Source organism: Mustela lutreola, chromosome 16 (assembly GCF_030435805.1).
Source record: "Mustela lutreola isolate mMusLut2 chromosome 16, mMusLut2.pri, whole genome shotgun sequence".
NCBI lineage: Eukaryota > Metazoa > Chordata > Mammalia > Carnivora > Mustelidae > Mustela > Mustela lutreola.
In genome coordinates, this window is record NC_081305.1 from 41,853,465 (window position 1) to 41,870,443 (window position 16,979).

At 41.8% G+C, this 16,979-nt stretch overlaps 1 protein-coding gene and 1 long non-coding RNA gene across 7 annotated transcripts in view; one reads left to right on the top strand and one right to left on the bottom strand.

The window, feature by feature from the left end:
- LOC131817852 (zinc finger protein 181-like) lies at positions 1-11,414 on the top strand. 3 transcript variants are annotated; one of them, XM_059151601.1, is made up of 5 exons: positions 1-83; positions 906-968; positions 7,475-7,595; positions 7,834-7,911; positions 9,166-11,414. In XM_059151601.1, the coding sequence occupies exons 2-5, from the start codon at positions 960-962 to the stop codon at positions 10,647-10,649; spliced, it is 1,692 nt and encodes a 563-aa protein (XP_059007584.1). In that variant the 5' UTR covers positions 1-83; positions 906-959; the 3' UTR covers positions 10,650-11,414. The 3 variants fall into 3 exon arrangements, with proteins under 3 accessions (XP_059007584.1, XP_059007583.1, XP_059007585.1); XM_059151600.1 differs by lacking the exon at positions 1-83 and adding an exon at positions 274-397; XM_059151602.1 differs by lacking the exon at positions 1-83 and adding an exon at positions 274-397 and having other exon boundaries at positions 7,837-7,911.
- LOC131817853 (uncharacterized) overlaps positions 11,014-16,979 on the bottom strand; it is a 26,193-nt gene continuing 20,227 nt past the window's right edge. The window contains exons 1-3 of one of the 4 annotated variants that reach the window (XR_009348609.1): positions 14,301-15,314; positions 13,564-13,683; positions 11,014-11,144 (exon numbers count right to left, since the gene is read on the bottom strand). This is a non-coding gene — a long non-coding RNA (uncharacterized LOC131817853). The other 3 variants (XR_009348612.1, XR_009348611.1, XR_009348610.1) reach the window with 3 other exon arrangements.

The following is a 16,979-nucleotide window of genomic DNA, read 5'->3' on the forward strand; positions in this document are numbered from 1 at the left end:
CTTTCTCGCGGGGCGCCCAAAGCGCGCGCGAACGCGCAGCCTTCTGGGAAGTGTGGTTTTATGGGGCAACGCGCGAGGCACAGGTAACTTGCTGCTGACGCGGAGGAAGCTGGGAAATGCTGTTCCGGAGTGGGCTGTGGGATCCGTCCTCCGTTCGCCTCGCGGTAATCTCAGGCAGGCGGCGGGATCTTCACCGGGCGGTGCAGTTCTTTCCACGGCAGCGGCCGTGGTCCGCTCTCCGCGTCGAGTACAAGGAGGTGCGGGCTCTGGATCCCCGGGCCCGGCCTTCGGGGCCAGGGAGGGCCCGCAGGGACTCAGGGAAGTGTGGGTCCTGGTAGTGCGACCGGGCGTCGGACGCGGACGCCACAACCTCCTGCTGCTGAGTCTACACTGCTCGGTGAGCCCTGGCAGGGCCTTAGCTTTCTGGGCGTGTCAGCTCTGTACAAGGGGTGCTGCAAGAAGGAAACGGGCGAGTGATTGTGCATCCTACGCACTGAGAGAAAACGCCCTTTGCAATGGTTTTGGGCAGTCCAGTGGTAAAGTGACGCCTCCCACTTATGCAGCCTTCAACGCTTTGGTTCAGCATCGCTGGGTTTTTCTCATCGTTTAGAAAAGAAATGTGGAATAATGTGAATGTCTGTCTTGCATAGTTGTGAAGACTGAATGAGTTCTTAACATTGTTACTGTTGTTTTGTGAGTCTAAAAAAAGTACGAAGTAGCCGATTTACATGCCTGTAGCAGCTGGGGAATGGCTATCCCATGCCAAGGAACACTCTGCTAGTTTAGGGAAAGAATGAAGCCCTAGAAAGTGATTCCCAGTGTTTACTTGTAGATGTGTCACAGTGCTGTGAGATACACCTCATTTTACATGGGTCCTTTTTTGTGTTCTTGATCTGCTTTCTCAGGACACTACTCTTCTTTAAGACGGGAGGCTGGAAAGAGGACTGTGTTGACAAGTCATGTTCCAGGTAAGTCGGTGATGTCCGCATATCTTCCTGAACCATCTTACCAGAACTCTTGAGTGTTTGCTTTGCTTACGAGCTCCTAACTAACAAAGTCCTTTTAGGGACCGGATTTGTGTTTCCTTTCATTGTAGCAAAGAATGGAGCCCAGAGAACTCCCAAGTACTCTCTTCTCTCAGTGCTCCTCTTCTCTACCATTTTTGTTTAAAGTCTCTGTAGTCTTGAGCAAAACTTTTTCTTTTGTTTGTTTTTTATTGCAATTCAAAATTCGAGTTTGGAATTTGGGGTTATTTGCTTTACGATTGTAAAAGTACTATTGTGTGGTTTCAGATAACGATATTATCAGTCCTTTCAGCTGTAAGTCAAGAGATGTTTGGAGTCATCGTGATTCTTTCCCTTCTCTTATAATTGACCTTCAGACAGTCTAGTTGGATCTAAAACACACACAGGATATCCACAGACCCTGACCAATGGTTACACATCACACCCACCACCACTGCTACCATCCTGTCATTGCTCAGCTTAAAACTCTAAAAGTGACCCTAACTCAGATGCCAGAGTACTACAGTGACTTAAAAAGCTTTGTGCACTGGGGCGCCTGGGTGGCTTAGTGGGTTAAAGCCTCTGCCTTTGGCTCAGGTCATGATCCCAGGGTCCTGGGATCGAGACCCCGCATCAGGCTCTCTGCTTGGCAGGGAGCCTGCTTCCTCCTCTCTCTGCCTGCCTCTCTGCCTACTTGTGATCTCTCTCAAATAAATAAAATCTTAAAAAAAAAAAAAAAAAAAAAAAGCTTTGTGCACTTAGGCTTTTATCCCTCTGATCTCATCTTACTTCTCTTGTCTCCTTGTTCCCTGTGAGCTCTAGCCACTGGCTACAGCTTCCAGGCCTTGGAAATTGCTGTGCCATCTGCTTGGAATCCTCTTTCCCCAGATATGTACAGGCTTGCCTTCTTACCTCCTTCCTATCTCTGCTCAGTGGTTACTTATTAGTAAAGCTTCCCTGAACACTCAGTCAGCTTTTCTAATAATTACTTCTCCTCACTGCTTGATTTCCATAGGGATTATCACTCACTAGAGAATATACGCTTTGTTTACTAAATGCATATGCTCATTATTTGTCTCCTCCGAGGGATTTTTTTGTTTTGTTTTGTTTTTTCATTGACTGTTTTCAGTACCTAGAGTGGTATCAGGTACAAAACAGGCTAAGTAGATAGCTGTTGAGTGAATAAGCTTTGAAAAAATGAAATGGTAGGGTAGAATCATGGAGTGTCAGGTGAAACCTGCATGGAAGGTATTAGTGGCATATGTGCACATTGGGCAGAGTCTGGTTTCATGGGAATATTAGGTAACTAGAATTGAAAAACTTTTTTTTTTTTTTAAGATTTAAGAAATTTATTTGACAGAGATCACAAGTAGGCAAAGAGCCAGGCAGAGAGGGGGGGAAGCAGGCTCCCCACTGAGCAGAGAGCCCGATGTGGGGCTCGATCCCAGGATTAGAGATCATGACCTGAGCCGGAGGCAGAGGCTTAACCCACTGAGCCACCCAGGTGCCCTGAAAAACTTAAAAAAAAAAAAAAAGATTTTATTTATTTATGTGACAGAGAGAGAGAGAGAAAGTACAAACAGGGGGAGCAGCAGACTCTCTGCTGAGCAGGGAACCCAATGTGGGGCTCAATCCCAGGACCCTGGGATCACAACCTGAGTCCGAGGCAGACACTTAACTGAGCCACCCAGGCCCCCCGAAAAACTGCTTTTTTAAAGTAAAAGCTAAAGTGAACTAATTGCCAAAATCATTCATTGATTCATTTATTCATTCATGATTCATTTTAATTTAAAGAGAGCACATGCAAGCAAGAGTGGGGAGGAGGGGTAGAGGGACAGAGAGAATCTCCAGCAGACTCCCCATTGAGCATGGAACCTGACACAGGGCTTGATCCCATGACCCTGAGATCATGATCTGAGCCAAAATGAGGAGTTCTATGCTTAACTGAATGAGTCACCTTGATTCATTTTATAAACATATGAAGTACCTGTTAGGAAGAACTGTACATGAATCCAAGTGTACAGTGACATGTGATATCTAGTTTAATACTAAGAGAACTTTCTGCAGTGGTGGAAATGTTCTGTGTACTGTCCAGTACGGTAGCCATCAGCCCCCTGTAACTATTGAGTGCTTGAAGTATGACTAAAGTGACCCAGAGACAGAATTTTAAGTTTTACTTAACTTTTAATTTTTAATAATTTAAACTTACAGAGCCAAATGTGGCTAATGGCTGTATTGAGCAGTACAGAGCTGGTAGGAAAGAAAGAAAGAAAGAAAGAAAGTAGAAAACATTAAGATGGGCGCTGGAACAAAATCCTCAGTGCTAATAGGGACAAAGATGACTGAACATCCTAGGCTGCTCAGGCAGTTGAAGCGGGAGAGAATGTTGAAGGATTCCTGGGGAAGCAGGGCTGGGACTGGTTTTGGTGGCCCATGGGACCAGGGAGGCAGAGGTAAGTGAAGTTACACCAAACTGAGGAACACCTTGAGCACAGGTACACAGGGCAGACAGAGACTTTCAGGGAACTGTAGACATTTTCTAAAGTGGTGGTTCTCAAACAGGGATGACTTTGTCCCCCTTAGCCCTACTCACAGGGACATTTGATAATGTCTGGAGACATTTTTGGTTGTCACAGCCTGGGGGGAGGGGGTGTCATCATGCACTAAAATAAAGTTCTCAGACACCGATCTGAGTGGCCGTTTAGGACTGCCTCTGCAAGGGAGACAACAGCTATGTGCAGCTGAATTCTGCACAAAGCTTTTATTTATTTATTTTTTATCAGAAAAGCAAGGACGAGTGCATCAAAGGGTGGGAGAGGAGTACAGAGGGATGGCAACTATCTTGAAGCCATAAAGCAGGCTTGCATCCTCCCCTACGGGCCAACACACAGGGAGGCAGTCATGGGATAAGGGAGAAGCAGGATGTTTTCTGCTAGCAATCGCCAGGTGCAGGAAGGCGGCTGAGGGCTATGTTCTTCCATAGCTCTAAACCTGTGCCCTGCCCCAGGGGATCATGGGATCCTGTTCATTAGCGTTCAGTAGCCTGAGACTGGGGAACTGCTGACACTTGCTTCCACAATCACCCCTTACGGTTTACAATTCATTTTCTAAGAATAATTCTAGGGGGGCAGAGAGGAATTACTACTAGTATCTAATGGGTAGAGGCTAGGGATGCTACTTACTAGTCTGCAATGCACAGGACAGCTCCCACGACAAAGAATTATCCAGCTTAAAATATCAGTAGTGCCAAGGTTGTGAAACCCTCATCTAAATAAAGAACAGGGGTGCCTGGGTGGCTCAGTGGGTTAAAGCCTCTGCCTTCGGCTCAGGTCATGATCCCGGAGTCCTGGGATCGAGCCCCAAATCAGGCTCTCAGCTCAGTGGGGAACCTGCTTCCTCCTCTCTCTTTGCCTGCCTCTCTGCGGGCTTGTGATCTCTGTCAAATAAATAAAATCTTAAAAAAGAAAGAAGGAAAGAAAGAACAAAGGGTATCTGTTAATAAGATTATGTGAGTTTTCTTTTGTAGACTTAATACAATGACGTTCATTAATGTGTGTTCAAAACTTAAAATATGAAATATCTTGGGTGCCTGGGTGGCTCAGTTGATTAAGTGAGTGCCTTCCGCTCAGATTATGATCCTGGAGTCCCAGGATTGAGTTCTGTGTCGGGCTCCCTGCTCCATAGGGAGTCTGCTTCTCCCTCTGACCTTCTCCCCTCTCATGCTCTCTCTCAAATAAATACGTAAAATCTTTAAAAAAAAAAAAAAAAGGAATATCTTTGCATTAGTGGAATAAAACATAAGTATCTGTGCATTAATTTAGTATTGATTTTTTGTAAGATTTATGTATTTATTTTAGAAAGAGTGTGTGGGTGCGGAGAGGGGGCAAAGAGAGAGAGAGAGAGAGAGAATCCCAAGCAGACTCACCACTAAGCATGGAGCCTGACATGGGGTTCAGTCTCACCATCCTAAGATCATGTCCTGAGTTGAAATTTTTGAATGCTAGATTGACTGAGTAACCCAGGTGCCCCTGGTATTGATTTTTAAATTTGGTTTATCAAGTGGGGTTTGTAAGAGCCAATCATTTAAAACCATTGTGGAGGGGCGCCTGGGTGGCTCAGTGGGTTAAAGCCTCTGCTTTCAGCTCAGGTCATGATCCCAGGGTTCTGGGATGGAGCTTCACATCGGGGTCTCTGCTCAGCAGCGAGCCTGTTTCCCCTGCATCGCCCCTGCCTCTCTGCCTACTGTGACCTCTGTCAAAAAAATAAAATCTAAAAAACAAAAAAACAAAACAAAACAAACAAACAACCCCAAAACACTGTGGAAAGTAGGAAAAGATGGGAAAGTTTTTGATTCATATAAGGCTAGCATAACCCTAATACCTGCGTAAGAATAAATACAAATGAAAAAGGAATTTTCCCTGGTTCCCAAAGGGAAAGAGATCCTTCCCTCCTCCCTTTTATAGAGTATTTCCTTTGAGAAAAACCTGTAATTTTAAGTCCTTTCCCTGTCCCTTTGAGATGCCTGTGAATCTTTTTCAAAGCTAAATAAGCCTCTATCAATTTTTCAAGTCAGTAAAGTCTTCCCTTTTTCTTTTCTTCCTTCCTTTGAGAGAGCACAACCAGCGGGAGCAGCAGTGGGAGAGGGCGAAACAGGCTCCTCACCAAGCAGGGAGCCCGACATGGGCCCATCCCAGGGCTCTGGGATCATGACCTGAGCCAAAGGCAGATGCTTAACTGACAAAAGCCACCCAGGTGCTCCAGTAAAGCCTTTCTTAAGGCCTTGCAGCCATCTCTTTGAAATGAGAACATGAAGGAAAATGTACCTCTATCTCCCTGTCTGTGTGGGTGTTTAGCTTAGGCTCCTGGATCCAAGTTCTAACTACCTGCTGTCATAAAGCTAGGGGAAGTTTTATTTTTCTTGGGGTAAAAGCAATTAACACAGTTGGCCACTCCAGTTACCAGGTGAATTTAGGATGAACTATGATGCAAATGATGCTGCCAAATTGAGGACAAATTATTTATTTTGAAAACGTCTATGTTATAGATTATACATGCCCAGCTTTATTACAGAGTGAGATTTTTTTCTGTCCTTGCAATCTCATTGGTGATTGCCTATGAAGTGTGTTATAGTCTGCTGTGATGCTTATTCAGGAGTAAAACTGTTGTTTTCTGAATTGTGGAGAGGATTTTCTGCTTGGCAGATGTGATTTTTAACTATTTCCCCAATACCTGACAAAGGTAAGTTACCTCTTTAAAACCAAAGACCAGTATCACTAATGAACATACATGCAAAATATCCAAATAGAATATTGAATCAGCCACTCTTAAAATGAAAACTTTGTCACAGCCAAACCATGTCCATTTCACCAGTGAAAGTAGTAAGAATGTCATTTTAAATGCATAATTTATGTATTTGACACAGAGAGATCACAAGAAGGCAGAGCAGCAGGCAGGGAAGCAGACTCGCTGCTGAGCAGAGAGCCCGATGGGGGGCTTAATCCCAGGAACCCGAGATCATGACCTGAGCCGAAGGCAGAGGCTTTAACCCACTGAGCCACCCAGGTGGCCCAAAATGCCTTCATTTTTTGCTATAATTTGACTAACAAACTATCACTAAACATTTGAGCTTTTTCTAAAGTTCTGCTCCTTTAAAAAGTATCATGAGTGAATACTGTTTCCTTAGAATATTTTCCTTGAAATGTGTCCTCTAATTCTTTGCCCTTATTTACGGTCCAATTCATGAACTGCCTATGGCATAAACTATTCTTTAGTCTTCTTGCCCAGCGGTGTCAAATTATTTTAATTATAGATTATCAATAACAGGGCTTAATTATATACTATAAGTGGTTTTTGTTTATAAATTAGTTATGTATATTTCTATCTTTCAAGGAAGTCTTTTTCTGAATTTATTGGATTTTTTAAACCTTAGTGGATCATTTTTATTTACCTCTCAAGTAAGCAACAAAAAACATAACTAAGCACTTGACTATATGCTGTCAAATGTTGAATGCTGATTTAAAACAATTTTAGAATTCTTTTCCATTTGACAAGAATTAACTCTCCTGAAGCAAAGCTCTTATATATATCTTTTTTTTTAAGATTTTATTGATTTGCCAGAAAGATAGCGAGAGAGGGACTATAAGCAGAGGGAGTGAGAGGGGGAGAAGCAGGCCTCCCGCTGAGCAGGGAGCCTAATATGGGGCTTGATCAGGACCCTGGGATCATGACCTGAGCTGAAGGCAGACGCTTAACGACTGAGCCACCCAGGCACACCTTCGTCTCTTACTCTTACTGTAAAGCAATGCCAAACACATAATTATCTAATTACTATTTAAGTTAGATCAGATTCCTAGTCATTGCCACAACTAAATCTTGTTCCCTTTTTTCTACAGCCAGGGTAATTTTACCCCTTTACCAGTGAGGGAAGTGGCCTTGGCTATGACTGAACCTAAATACGTTTGCTATTTCAGGTGACATTTAGTGATGTGGCCATAGACTTCTCGTATGAAGAGTGGGGATGGCTAGATTCTGCTCAGAGGGATTTATACAAGGATGTGATGGTCCAGAATTATGAGAACCTGGTTTCTCTAGGTAAGCACATCTCCCTCTTCACCCCAGTTTTTCATAATTCTTCACCCCAGAATTGCTGGGGATTCTCCTAAGTAAATGGCTGAGATTTTGTTTCATGTTCCCAAAGAGGTGTAAGGGCTCTGTTGTGCCCTCCATGAAGTTTATCTTCCCCTTTCAATGACCATCCTTCAAAACTGCCTTTGGTTCCTTTTATCCATGAAAACCATAGTTTAAACAGGTTCTATATTTTTCCTGTAAGCAGGTCTTTCCATACCTAAGCCATATGTGATCACCTTACTGGAGGATGGGAAAGAACCTTGGATGGTGGAGAAAAAAGGTATGTTTCTAGATAAGTCATGGAGAATCAGGCAAAAGAGGTCTTTGTTAAACATGCTTATAGAAAGTTGGAGGCATTTAGGGTATTTTAAGGATACTGTCTTCAGAGATCCCAAAGATAACAAATTGAGGGATCCTTAGCTTAGATTTTATTTATTTATTTATCCATTCATTCATTTTTAGCTTATATTTTAAAACAGTCATTCTTCCATCCCAAATTATCTTTCTGTATTAAGTTATCTAATCAAAAGTGAAGGTTTTGCCATCATAATAATTCAAATTGTTATTTTATTTGAAGAAAAAAATAAAGCAAGTTCTCTTTAAGACCACCTACGGAAAAATATACCACTGGTTTTTGGTGAAGAAAGGTTGTCAGTAGCATGGGAAATCACTTTGCCCATAATGCTGAGCTTCAAAGGTCAAATCTTAATGATTTTGTTCATTATTAACCTTTTTTTTTTTAAAGGATTTATTTATTTGACAGAGATCACAAGTAGGCAGAGAGGCAGGCAGAGAGCCCGATGCAGGGCTCAATCCTAGGACGCTGGGATCATGATCTGAGCCGAAGGCAGAGGCTTTAACCCACTGAGGCACCCAGGTGCCCCACTATTAACTTTTTAATGTACTACTATAAATTGTGCATTTTAAGCATACTAATCTGACAGCAAGTTGAGATTAACTGAAAGTTGGAGAACCAAGGCTGTGAGACAAAATGTGATCTTTCACAAAAATGTAGGTACAAAATAGAATGTTGGCTTGGAATCCAGAAGACTTTGTGCATTTTTTCCTGACAGTTTCACTTTTATTCCACATACTGATTGCCTGTTTTTTTTTTTTTAAAGATTTTAATTTATTTATTTGATGGAGAGAGATCACAAGCAGGCAGAGAGGCAAGCAGAGAGAGAGAGAGGGAAGCAGGCTTCCTGCTGAGCAGAGAGCCCAATGTGGGACTTGATCTCAGGACCCCGAGATCATGACCTGAGCCGAAGGCAGCGGCTTAACCCGCTGAGCCACCCAGGCACCCCCTGATTGCCTGTTTTTAACTGATTTCCCTTATTACACTCCGTTTCCATCTTTGCAAGTTAGCTCTAGTCTCTGCTCCATTTGAACTTCGTTCAGAAATCACTGAATGAGAATTCAGTCCTGTGCTTTCTGGGGGTAGAAATGTGCTCTGTTCCTTATCTCTTATTCCTACCATAGTAGTTTCTTTTCAAGAAGTACAGAAAAAGTGTTTTGCTTTCTTGATATATTTCAGATTGGGAATCAAGATGGGAAAACAAGGAATTAGTAACAAAGAAGGATATTTATGATGAAGATTCACCCCAAATGGAAATAATAAAAAAAAAGATAAAACACAGTCATGAATTTTCCAATTTTAACAAGGACTGGGAATATATAGAGAAGACGGAAGAGAAGCATGAAAACCAGGTAGAACATTTCAGACCAGTGACCCTCACCTTTAGAGAAGGTCCTACTGGGGAAAATGTTTACAATTACAATACATTGAGCAGCATCTTCTCTTTAAAGTCTATTCTTTCTGAACCACAGAGAATTTTTGCTGAAGGGAAATCACGTAAACATGATATATGTAAGAAGAGCTTGCCAAAAGAATCTGTTATAAAAAATGAGATCAATGGTGGGAAGAAACTTTTGGATTCTAAAGGAAGTGTGTCAGCCTTCAGCCAGAGCCAATCTCTTACCCTTAATCAGACTTCTAATAGAGAGAAAATCTATACATGCAATGAATGTGGGAAAGCCTTTGGCAAACAATCAATCCTTAATCGCCACTGGCGAATTCATACAGGAGAGAAACCATATGAATGTCATGAATGTGGGAAGACTTTTAGCCATGGCTCATCCCTAACTCGACATCAGATAAGTCACAGTGGAGAGAAACCTTACAAATGTATTGAGTGTGGGAAGGCCTTTAGCCATGTGTCTTCACTTACTAATCATCAGCGTACTCACACTGGAGAGAAGCCATATGAATGTATGAACTGTGGAAAGTCGTTTAGTCGTGTTTCACATCTTATTGAACATCTGAGAATTCATACTCAAGAAAAACTCTATGAGTGTCGAATATGTGAGAAAGCCTTCATTCATAGGTCATCTCTCATTCACCATCAGAAAACTCACACTGGAGAGAAACCTTATGAATGCAGTGAATGTGGAAAAGCCTTTTGCTGTAGCTCCCACCTTACTCGACATCAAAGAATCCACACTATAGAGAAACAATTCGAATGCAGTAAATGTCTGAAAGTCTTCAGCAGCCTGTCATTTCTTATTCAGCATCAGAGTATTCATAATGAAGAAAAGCCTTTTGAATGTCAGAAATGCAGGAAGTCCTTCAACCAGCCAGAATCACTGAATATGCATTTAAGAAATCACACCAGATTGAAACCTTATGAATGCAATATATGTGGGAAAGCCTTCAGTCATAGGTCGTCCCTGCTTCAGCATCACAGAATTCATACTGGAGAGAAGCCCTATGAATGTATTAAATGTGGGAAGACCTTCAGCTGTAGTTCGAACCTTACTGTACATCAGAGAATTCATACTGGAGAAAAGCCATATAAATGTAACGAGTGTGGGAAGGCTTTTAGCAAAGGCTCAAATCTTACTGCCCATCAGAGAATACATAATGGAGAGAAACCCAGTAGTGCAATAAGTGTAGAAAAGCCTTTAGGCCATATGAATGATTATACATGTGAGAAATCACATGAGAGAGAAACTATATGAACAGAATATTTGTCATAATATGCTTTAGCCATAGATCTTTCCTGAAAATTTTTACTGGGAAAAAAAGTCTCATGAATGTAGTGAATATGGGAAGGCCTTTAGCAGGGGAACAAGCCTACTGTCCATCACACCTCACACTGTGGAGAGACCATTTATTGACTATGAAGGCAATAATTCATAGGCAATAAATGTGAGAAAGCCCTTAGCCAGTATTAATCCCTTAATGGACGTAAGTCCACACTGGAAAAAACCGTATATATGTAACATGGGGAAGACATTAGGGAATATGAATTTCTTACTGAGTATACACAAGAGGAAAGGAATAGGAATATAAAAATGGTGGGAAATCCTTCTGTTAAGGTGTATCCCTTATTCTGTATCAATGCACACTGGAGAGAGCTTGTATGAGGAATGTAGCAAACTGTCCACTATGAGTTCTTACCTTGCTAGACATCAGAAGATTAATCCGAGAACAGCCTGACGGATGTAGGAATTCTGTGTAAATGAAGAAATGATGCTGTTTGTAAGCAGTTCTACAGGAGAGCAAACAAGTAGATTATAAATGAATATGCCTTTCTTACAGCAGTAGCATGTCATTTTACTCAAGTCCTACACAGAAGTTTCTTTAGCTAATGGGCATGTGAAGATAGTCACCCAGTGGATCCAGAAAATGTTTTAAAGTTAAAAATTAAAGCTGCAGAAGAAGCAAAAGTTGGTGTGAATAAAGTTTTTGGTCTCTAATAAAATCAGTTTGTATATAATGAACTCTTTCACTGTGACACTGGTATTTCTTACCAGATTTTCGACTTCCCTTTTGAAGAATTAAGCCTTACTATAGCTTTTGGGGGAGACTAGCTAAGCTGGAGAAAAATGGCCTGATCTCTGTGCTAAGAATATCATTATTTTGGTGTCAGTTTCACACATTTTAATTTTTACAAGTGCAGTGAGAACATAACCAAGAAACAACAAACTAGCAGGAGAGATCAGAGCAAGCTTAATGGTGGATATGGTTTGCAATCCGAATACTAAGGGGTGAGCACTAACTGCATAGCTGTGTGTGGGCCACGTACTCTGGGAGTCACTCTACGCCAAGTACACAAGCCTGTTCCCTCACGTTTGCTGCATCTAGACGCCACGATCCAGTGTCTAGTGTCAGATCCCGTGACACTGCGCTATCACTGCTGGCAGCATTACTGGTAACAGCAACAGTCCTTGCTCCATGCTAGGTCATAGTTATGAGCATTTACATTGAAATTAATAGTCCAGAGTTGTCCCCATTACTTTTCCTCCAGCCTGCCTATCAGTTTTGAAAACATTTACTTGTAAGTCTTCTTGAAATAAGACAGTTTTTATTTTCTCTACCAAACACTGAGAGATACTCATGGTTTGTACAGATGCTGGCTCAAATACTTTTACATAAATAGTCTGACTGGCCCCCTGGTTTCCTGTCTTGTGACTAGACAGGTGATATGTAGTAATCGTCAGAACAGTCCAGACACTTGGAAATAAATCTGAAAATAACAGTCCAGACACTTATACCACTTATATTTCAGGTTATGTTTTCTATGGCATCTGATATAAGTAAATTATTTTAAAAAGGAGTATTATATCACTGACATAATTCTGATGTGGAATGAGTGATAAGGTTTCCAACTTAAGACAACATATTCTGCTCTAGTACGTGAGCTACCTTAACTGAAAACCAAGAGGTGGAAATAGTTTGGAATGGGGTGGTGATTTTTTAAAAAGAGATTTATCTTTCCTTTGATTTAATTTTATTTATGAGATTCTAAGGAATGTTGAAGGATCTTTGAGAGACCAAGGAAGCACAGAATGGTACCAAACAAGGATTAAGAACCGTTGTGATTATGGACAGATTGGCCGCTGAATATATCCAGTTATAGGGTAATGGCAAGCTTTCTGTTTCTCCCACTCTGTGCTTCCCCTGCTCTTCCAAGCACTGGTACCATAAAGACCAAGAATTACTTCAACCCCTAGGTTTTATCTGCTTCCACTACGCATAGTTTTAGGTTATTTTGTTAGTCTGTTATGAGAGGATTCATCCAAATATTCATACTTTGTCAATTAAGCATGAGCATGCACATGGTAACATTTTACAATGATACTGAACTAGGAAAAGAAAGCCAAGGTTAAATATAGTGAAGGACTTAGAGCAGTAAGAGTATGTTACCTTATTGGAAGGTTGGGCTAAGATCATGTTACAATGTCACTGATGGAGAATCATACTCAGTCACGTCTGTTAACCACTTCTTGAGCATCTACTGTGAGTCAGATGAATAAGACACACTCTACCCTTCAAGAGCTTGACTCTGTGTGTGTGTGTGCATATGGGTGTGCATATGTGTGTGTGTGAAGAGTATATGCCCAGAAGTCATGTTACCTGGATATAAATCCAAGTTGCATGTATACTGTCTCTATATGACTTGGGACAAATTACTTCACCATCTACTCTAACACCTCACAGGATTATTATGAAGCTAAATGAGTTAATTGGTATAAAATGTTTATAGTGCCTGACACCTCAAAGCATTCAGTGAGTATTAGCTATTAATTTCATCATTATCATCATCTTCACATGGCTGCTTCATTATTCTGGTCTGTCACATCTAGTGAGTCTTCCTAATCACCTCTTATCTACTTACCGTTTCACTTTTTGGAGGTTCTTACAAGACACACCTATTTTCTTCCAACAAGTCCTCCTTTGGCATTTGAGCCATTTTCAGGGGAAGTATATTTATTTCTCCATATATTCCAAGGAGACACAAAGAGCGCCAGATAGGAGAAGATGAGAAAACCCACCTGGGCTGCAGGAAGGAGGAAGGGTGCCCTAAAGATGTGTTTTGGAGAAAAGGCAGAATGAAGGAGGCATCATGGAGGAGAGGTGAGGCTTTACCCAGTGAAATCCGAAGCCCAAAAACAGCCTTCCGTACCACCTCTCAGTACAAGTCTTCTGTGCTGAGTGCAGCTGCCCTCGCGGTCAAGTTAAGACCAAGTTATTGAAGGTCATCGATGCCTGTAAAGTGAGAGTAGCTTCATTAGTTTGGGTTAGTCAGATGTGATTAGAACCTATTGTGCAGTCACTGGTACAGATCCCGAAAGAACCAAGGCACGCACCACTGGGCACTTCCTTGGAGTCTATCTCTGTGCTGGGCATCAAAGGGAAGTCAGACACCTTAAAGAGGATTTTAAGTAGTTGTGTTGGGGGAGAAATTGCTGATGAAGAAGCCACTGACGAAAGAATGACAAGGCTGTGCACCTTCAGAGTCGCAAAAGTAAGAGCTCTGGCATTAAAGGCGAATAGGAAGAGGACTGCAATGGTAAGCAATATTGTTAGCGGCAGCAGCTGAGCCTCAGGGTTGGCCGTGCCCCTCAACTGTGTACTGTAACCTGAACTTTCAGCTAAGGGTTGTAGATGCAGCATTCAAACAACTAAATGTCTCCAGTTCTGCACCCACATTCCTGGGGCTGAATCAGCCTGTTGAGACTGGCAGCTGCCTTCTACACAGTCCTACTTGAGAAAGAGAACACAGGTTTGGTTACAGAACACTGTACTAAACACTGTAATAAATGAGTGCTGCAATGAAGTGAGTCCAGTGGATTTTTTCCTTATGTTTATACAAAAGTACATACCTTAATTGAAAAATACTTTATTGCTCAATATAATCTGAGCTTCTGTAAGTCATAATCTTTTTGCTGGTGGAGGAGGGGGTCTTTTGTTGATGGCTGCTGACTGATCAGGGTGGCAGTTGCTGAAGGCTGGGGTGGCTGTGGCAGTTTCTTAAAATAAGACAGCAATGAAGTTTGCTGCATCGGTTGACTTTTCCTTTCAAGAATGATTTCTCTGTCATGAAGTGCCGTTTGATAGCATTTTACCCATTTAAAAACTGGGGTCAATATTCCTAAACTTTGTTGCTACTTTATCAACTAACTTAGGTAACATTCTAAGTGCTCTGCTGTCATTTCAGCAATCTTCACCATCTCCCCCAGGAATGGACCCCATTTTAAGAATCCATGTTCTTTGCTCATCTGTAAAGAGCAGCTCCTCGTCCCTTCGGCTAAATGAGATCGCAGCAATTCAGTCACATCCTCAGCCTCCGCTTGTAATTCGAGTTCACTTGCTCTTTCTGCCACATCTGCAGTAATTTCCTCTACTCAAGTCTTAAATCCCTCAAAGTCATCCACAAGGGTTGGATCAACTTTTTCCAAACTCCTGTTCATGTTGATAATTTGACCTCTTTCCATGAATCATGAACGGCATCTAGAAGGATGAATTCTTTCCAGATTTTTATTGATTTTGCCCAGATCCATCAGAGGAATCACTATCTACGGCAGCTATAGCCTTATAAAATGGTTTTCTCAAAAAGACTTGAAAGGCAAAGTTACTTCTTGATTCATGGGCTGCAAAATTGATCTGTCGGCAGTCATTAAAACATTAATCTCATTGTATATTTCTCTACCGGAGCTCTCAGATGACCAGCATTGTCAATTAGACCATATATTTTAGAAAAGAATCTTTTTTTTTCCTGAGCACTAGGTCTTAACAGTGGGCCTAAAACATTCAATAAGCCAAGCTGTAAGCAGATGTGTTGTCATCCAGGCTCTGTTCTTTCATTCACAGAGCACAGGCAGAACAGAATTAGCATAATTCTTTTTTTTTTTTTTTTTTTAAAGATTTTATTTGTTTATTTGACAGAGAGAGACAGAGAGGTCACAAGTAGGCAGAGAGGCAGGCAGAGAGAGAGGGAGAAGCAGGCTCCCCGCCAAGGAGAGAGCCCGATGTGGGGCTTGATCCCAGGACCCTGGGATCATGACCTGGGCCGAAGGCAGAGGCCCAACCCACTGAGCCACCCAGGCGCCCCAGAATTAGCATAATTCTTAAGGGTCCTTGGGTTTTCAGAATGGTCAGTGGACACTGGTCTCCACTTAAAGTCATCAGCTCCGTTTGCCCCTAAGCAGAGTTGGCATGTACTTTGAGGCTTTAAGCCAGGCACTGGCTTCTCTCTAGCTATGAAAGTCCTAGATGACAACTTTCCCAATGGAAGGTGTTTCATCTACATTGAAAATCTGTTGTTTAGTGTAGCCACCTAAATGAATTGTTTTAGTTAGATCTTCTGGAGAACTTGCCGCAGCTCCTATCATCAGCACTCTTGGCTTTACCTTGTATTTTTCCGTTCGAGAGATGGCTTCTTAAACTGCATGAATCAACCTCTGCTAGTTTCCAGCTTCTCTTCTGCAGCTTCCTTACCTCTGGCAGCCTACCTTGAACTGAAGAGTTAGGGCCTTGCTCTGGATTAGGCTTTGGTTTATGGGAATGTCGTGGCTGGTGTTCACACATTTGTGTGTTCACTGGAGTAGCACTTTTAATTTTCCTCAAGAACTTTGTCTTTGCCTTCACAACTTGGCTGTCTGGTGCAAGAGGCCTAGCTTTCAGCCTCTTTTGGCTTTTGAATGCCTTGCTCGCTAAGCTGAATCATTTCTAGCTTTTGATTTAAAGTGAGAGATGTGTGACTCTTCCTTTCGCTTGAACACTTATAGATAGGCCATTGTAGGGTTATCATCTGGCCTAGTTTCAACGTTGTGTCTCAGGAAATAAGGAGGCCTGAGGAGAAGAGAGAGATGGGGGAATGGGAGGTTAGTGGAACAGTCTGAACACACTATTAAGTTCATGGTCTTATACGAGTGCAGTTCCTGGCATCCCACACAATGACAATCGTGACATCAAAAAGATCACTGATCACAGATCACCACAACAAATATAATAATAAAGAAAAGGTTTTAATATTTTAAGAATTACCAGAATGTGACAGAGACACAAAACAAGCAAATGCTATTGGAAACACAATGTCAACAGATTTGTTTGATGCAACATTGCCACAAACCTTCATCACTTTGTAAAAAATGCAAATCACAATAAAGTGAAGTACAAGAAAATGAGGTATGCCTATATAAGCGGGGGGAAGTCCCTTTATCTCTCAAGCTTTGATTTCTACATCAAAATAAAATTAATTCTTGTTTTTCTAGGTGGTTGTGAGAATTAAAAAGAAAATATTCATAAAGCAAACAACAAAGTGCTTGGTGTGTTTTTCTTACTTTTATTAATCCTCCCGCTGACTACAAGGTGAATGTCACCTTGTCATTTCCCTGGCATTGTCAGCACTCTGAGACTCAGTTCTAGCAAGCTTCCCAGAGTCACACATCTCAACAACATAGGCTAGATTTGAACACCCAGTAACTGGCCCCATGATAATATTGTGTCTCAGAAGATTAAGGTTTCTTTTGGCAACAACACAGGTCCTCTTATGCCTCTTT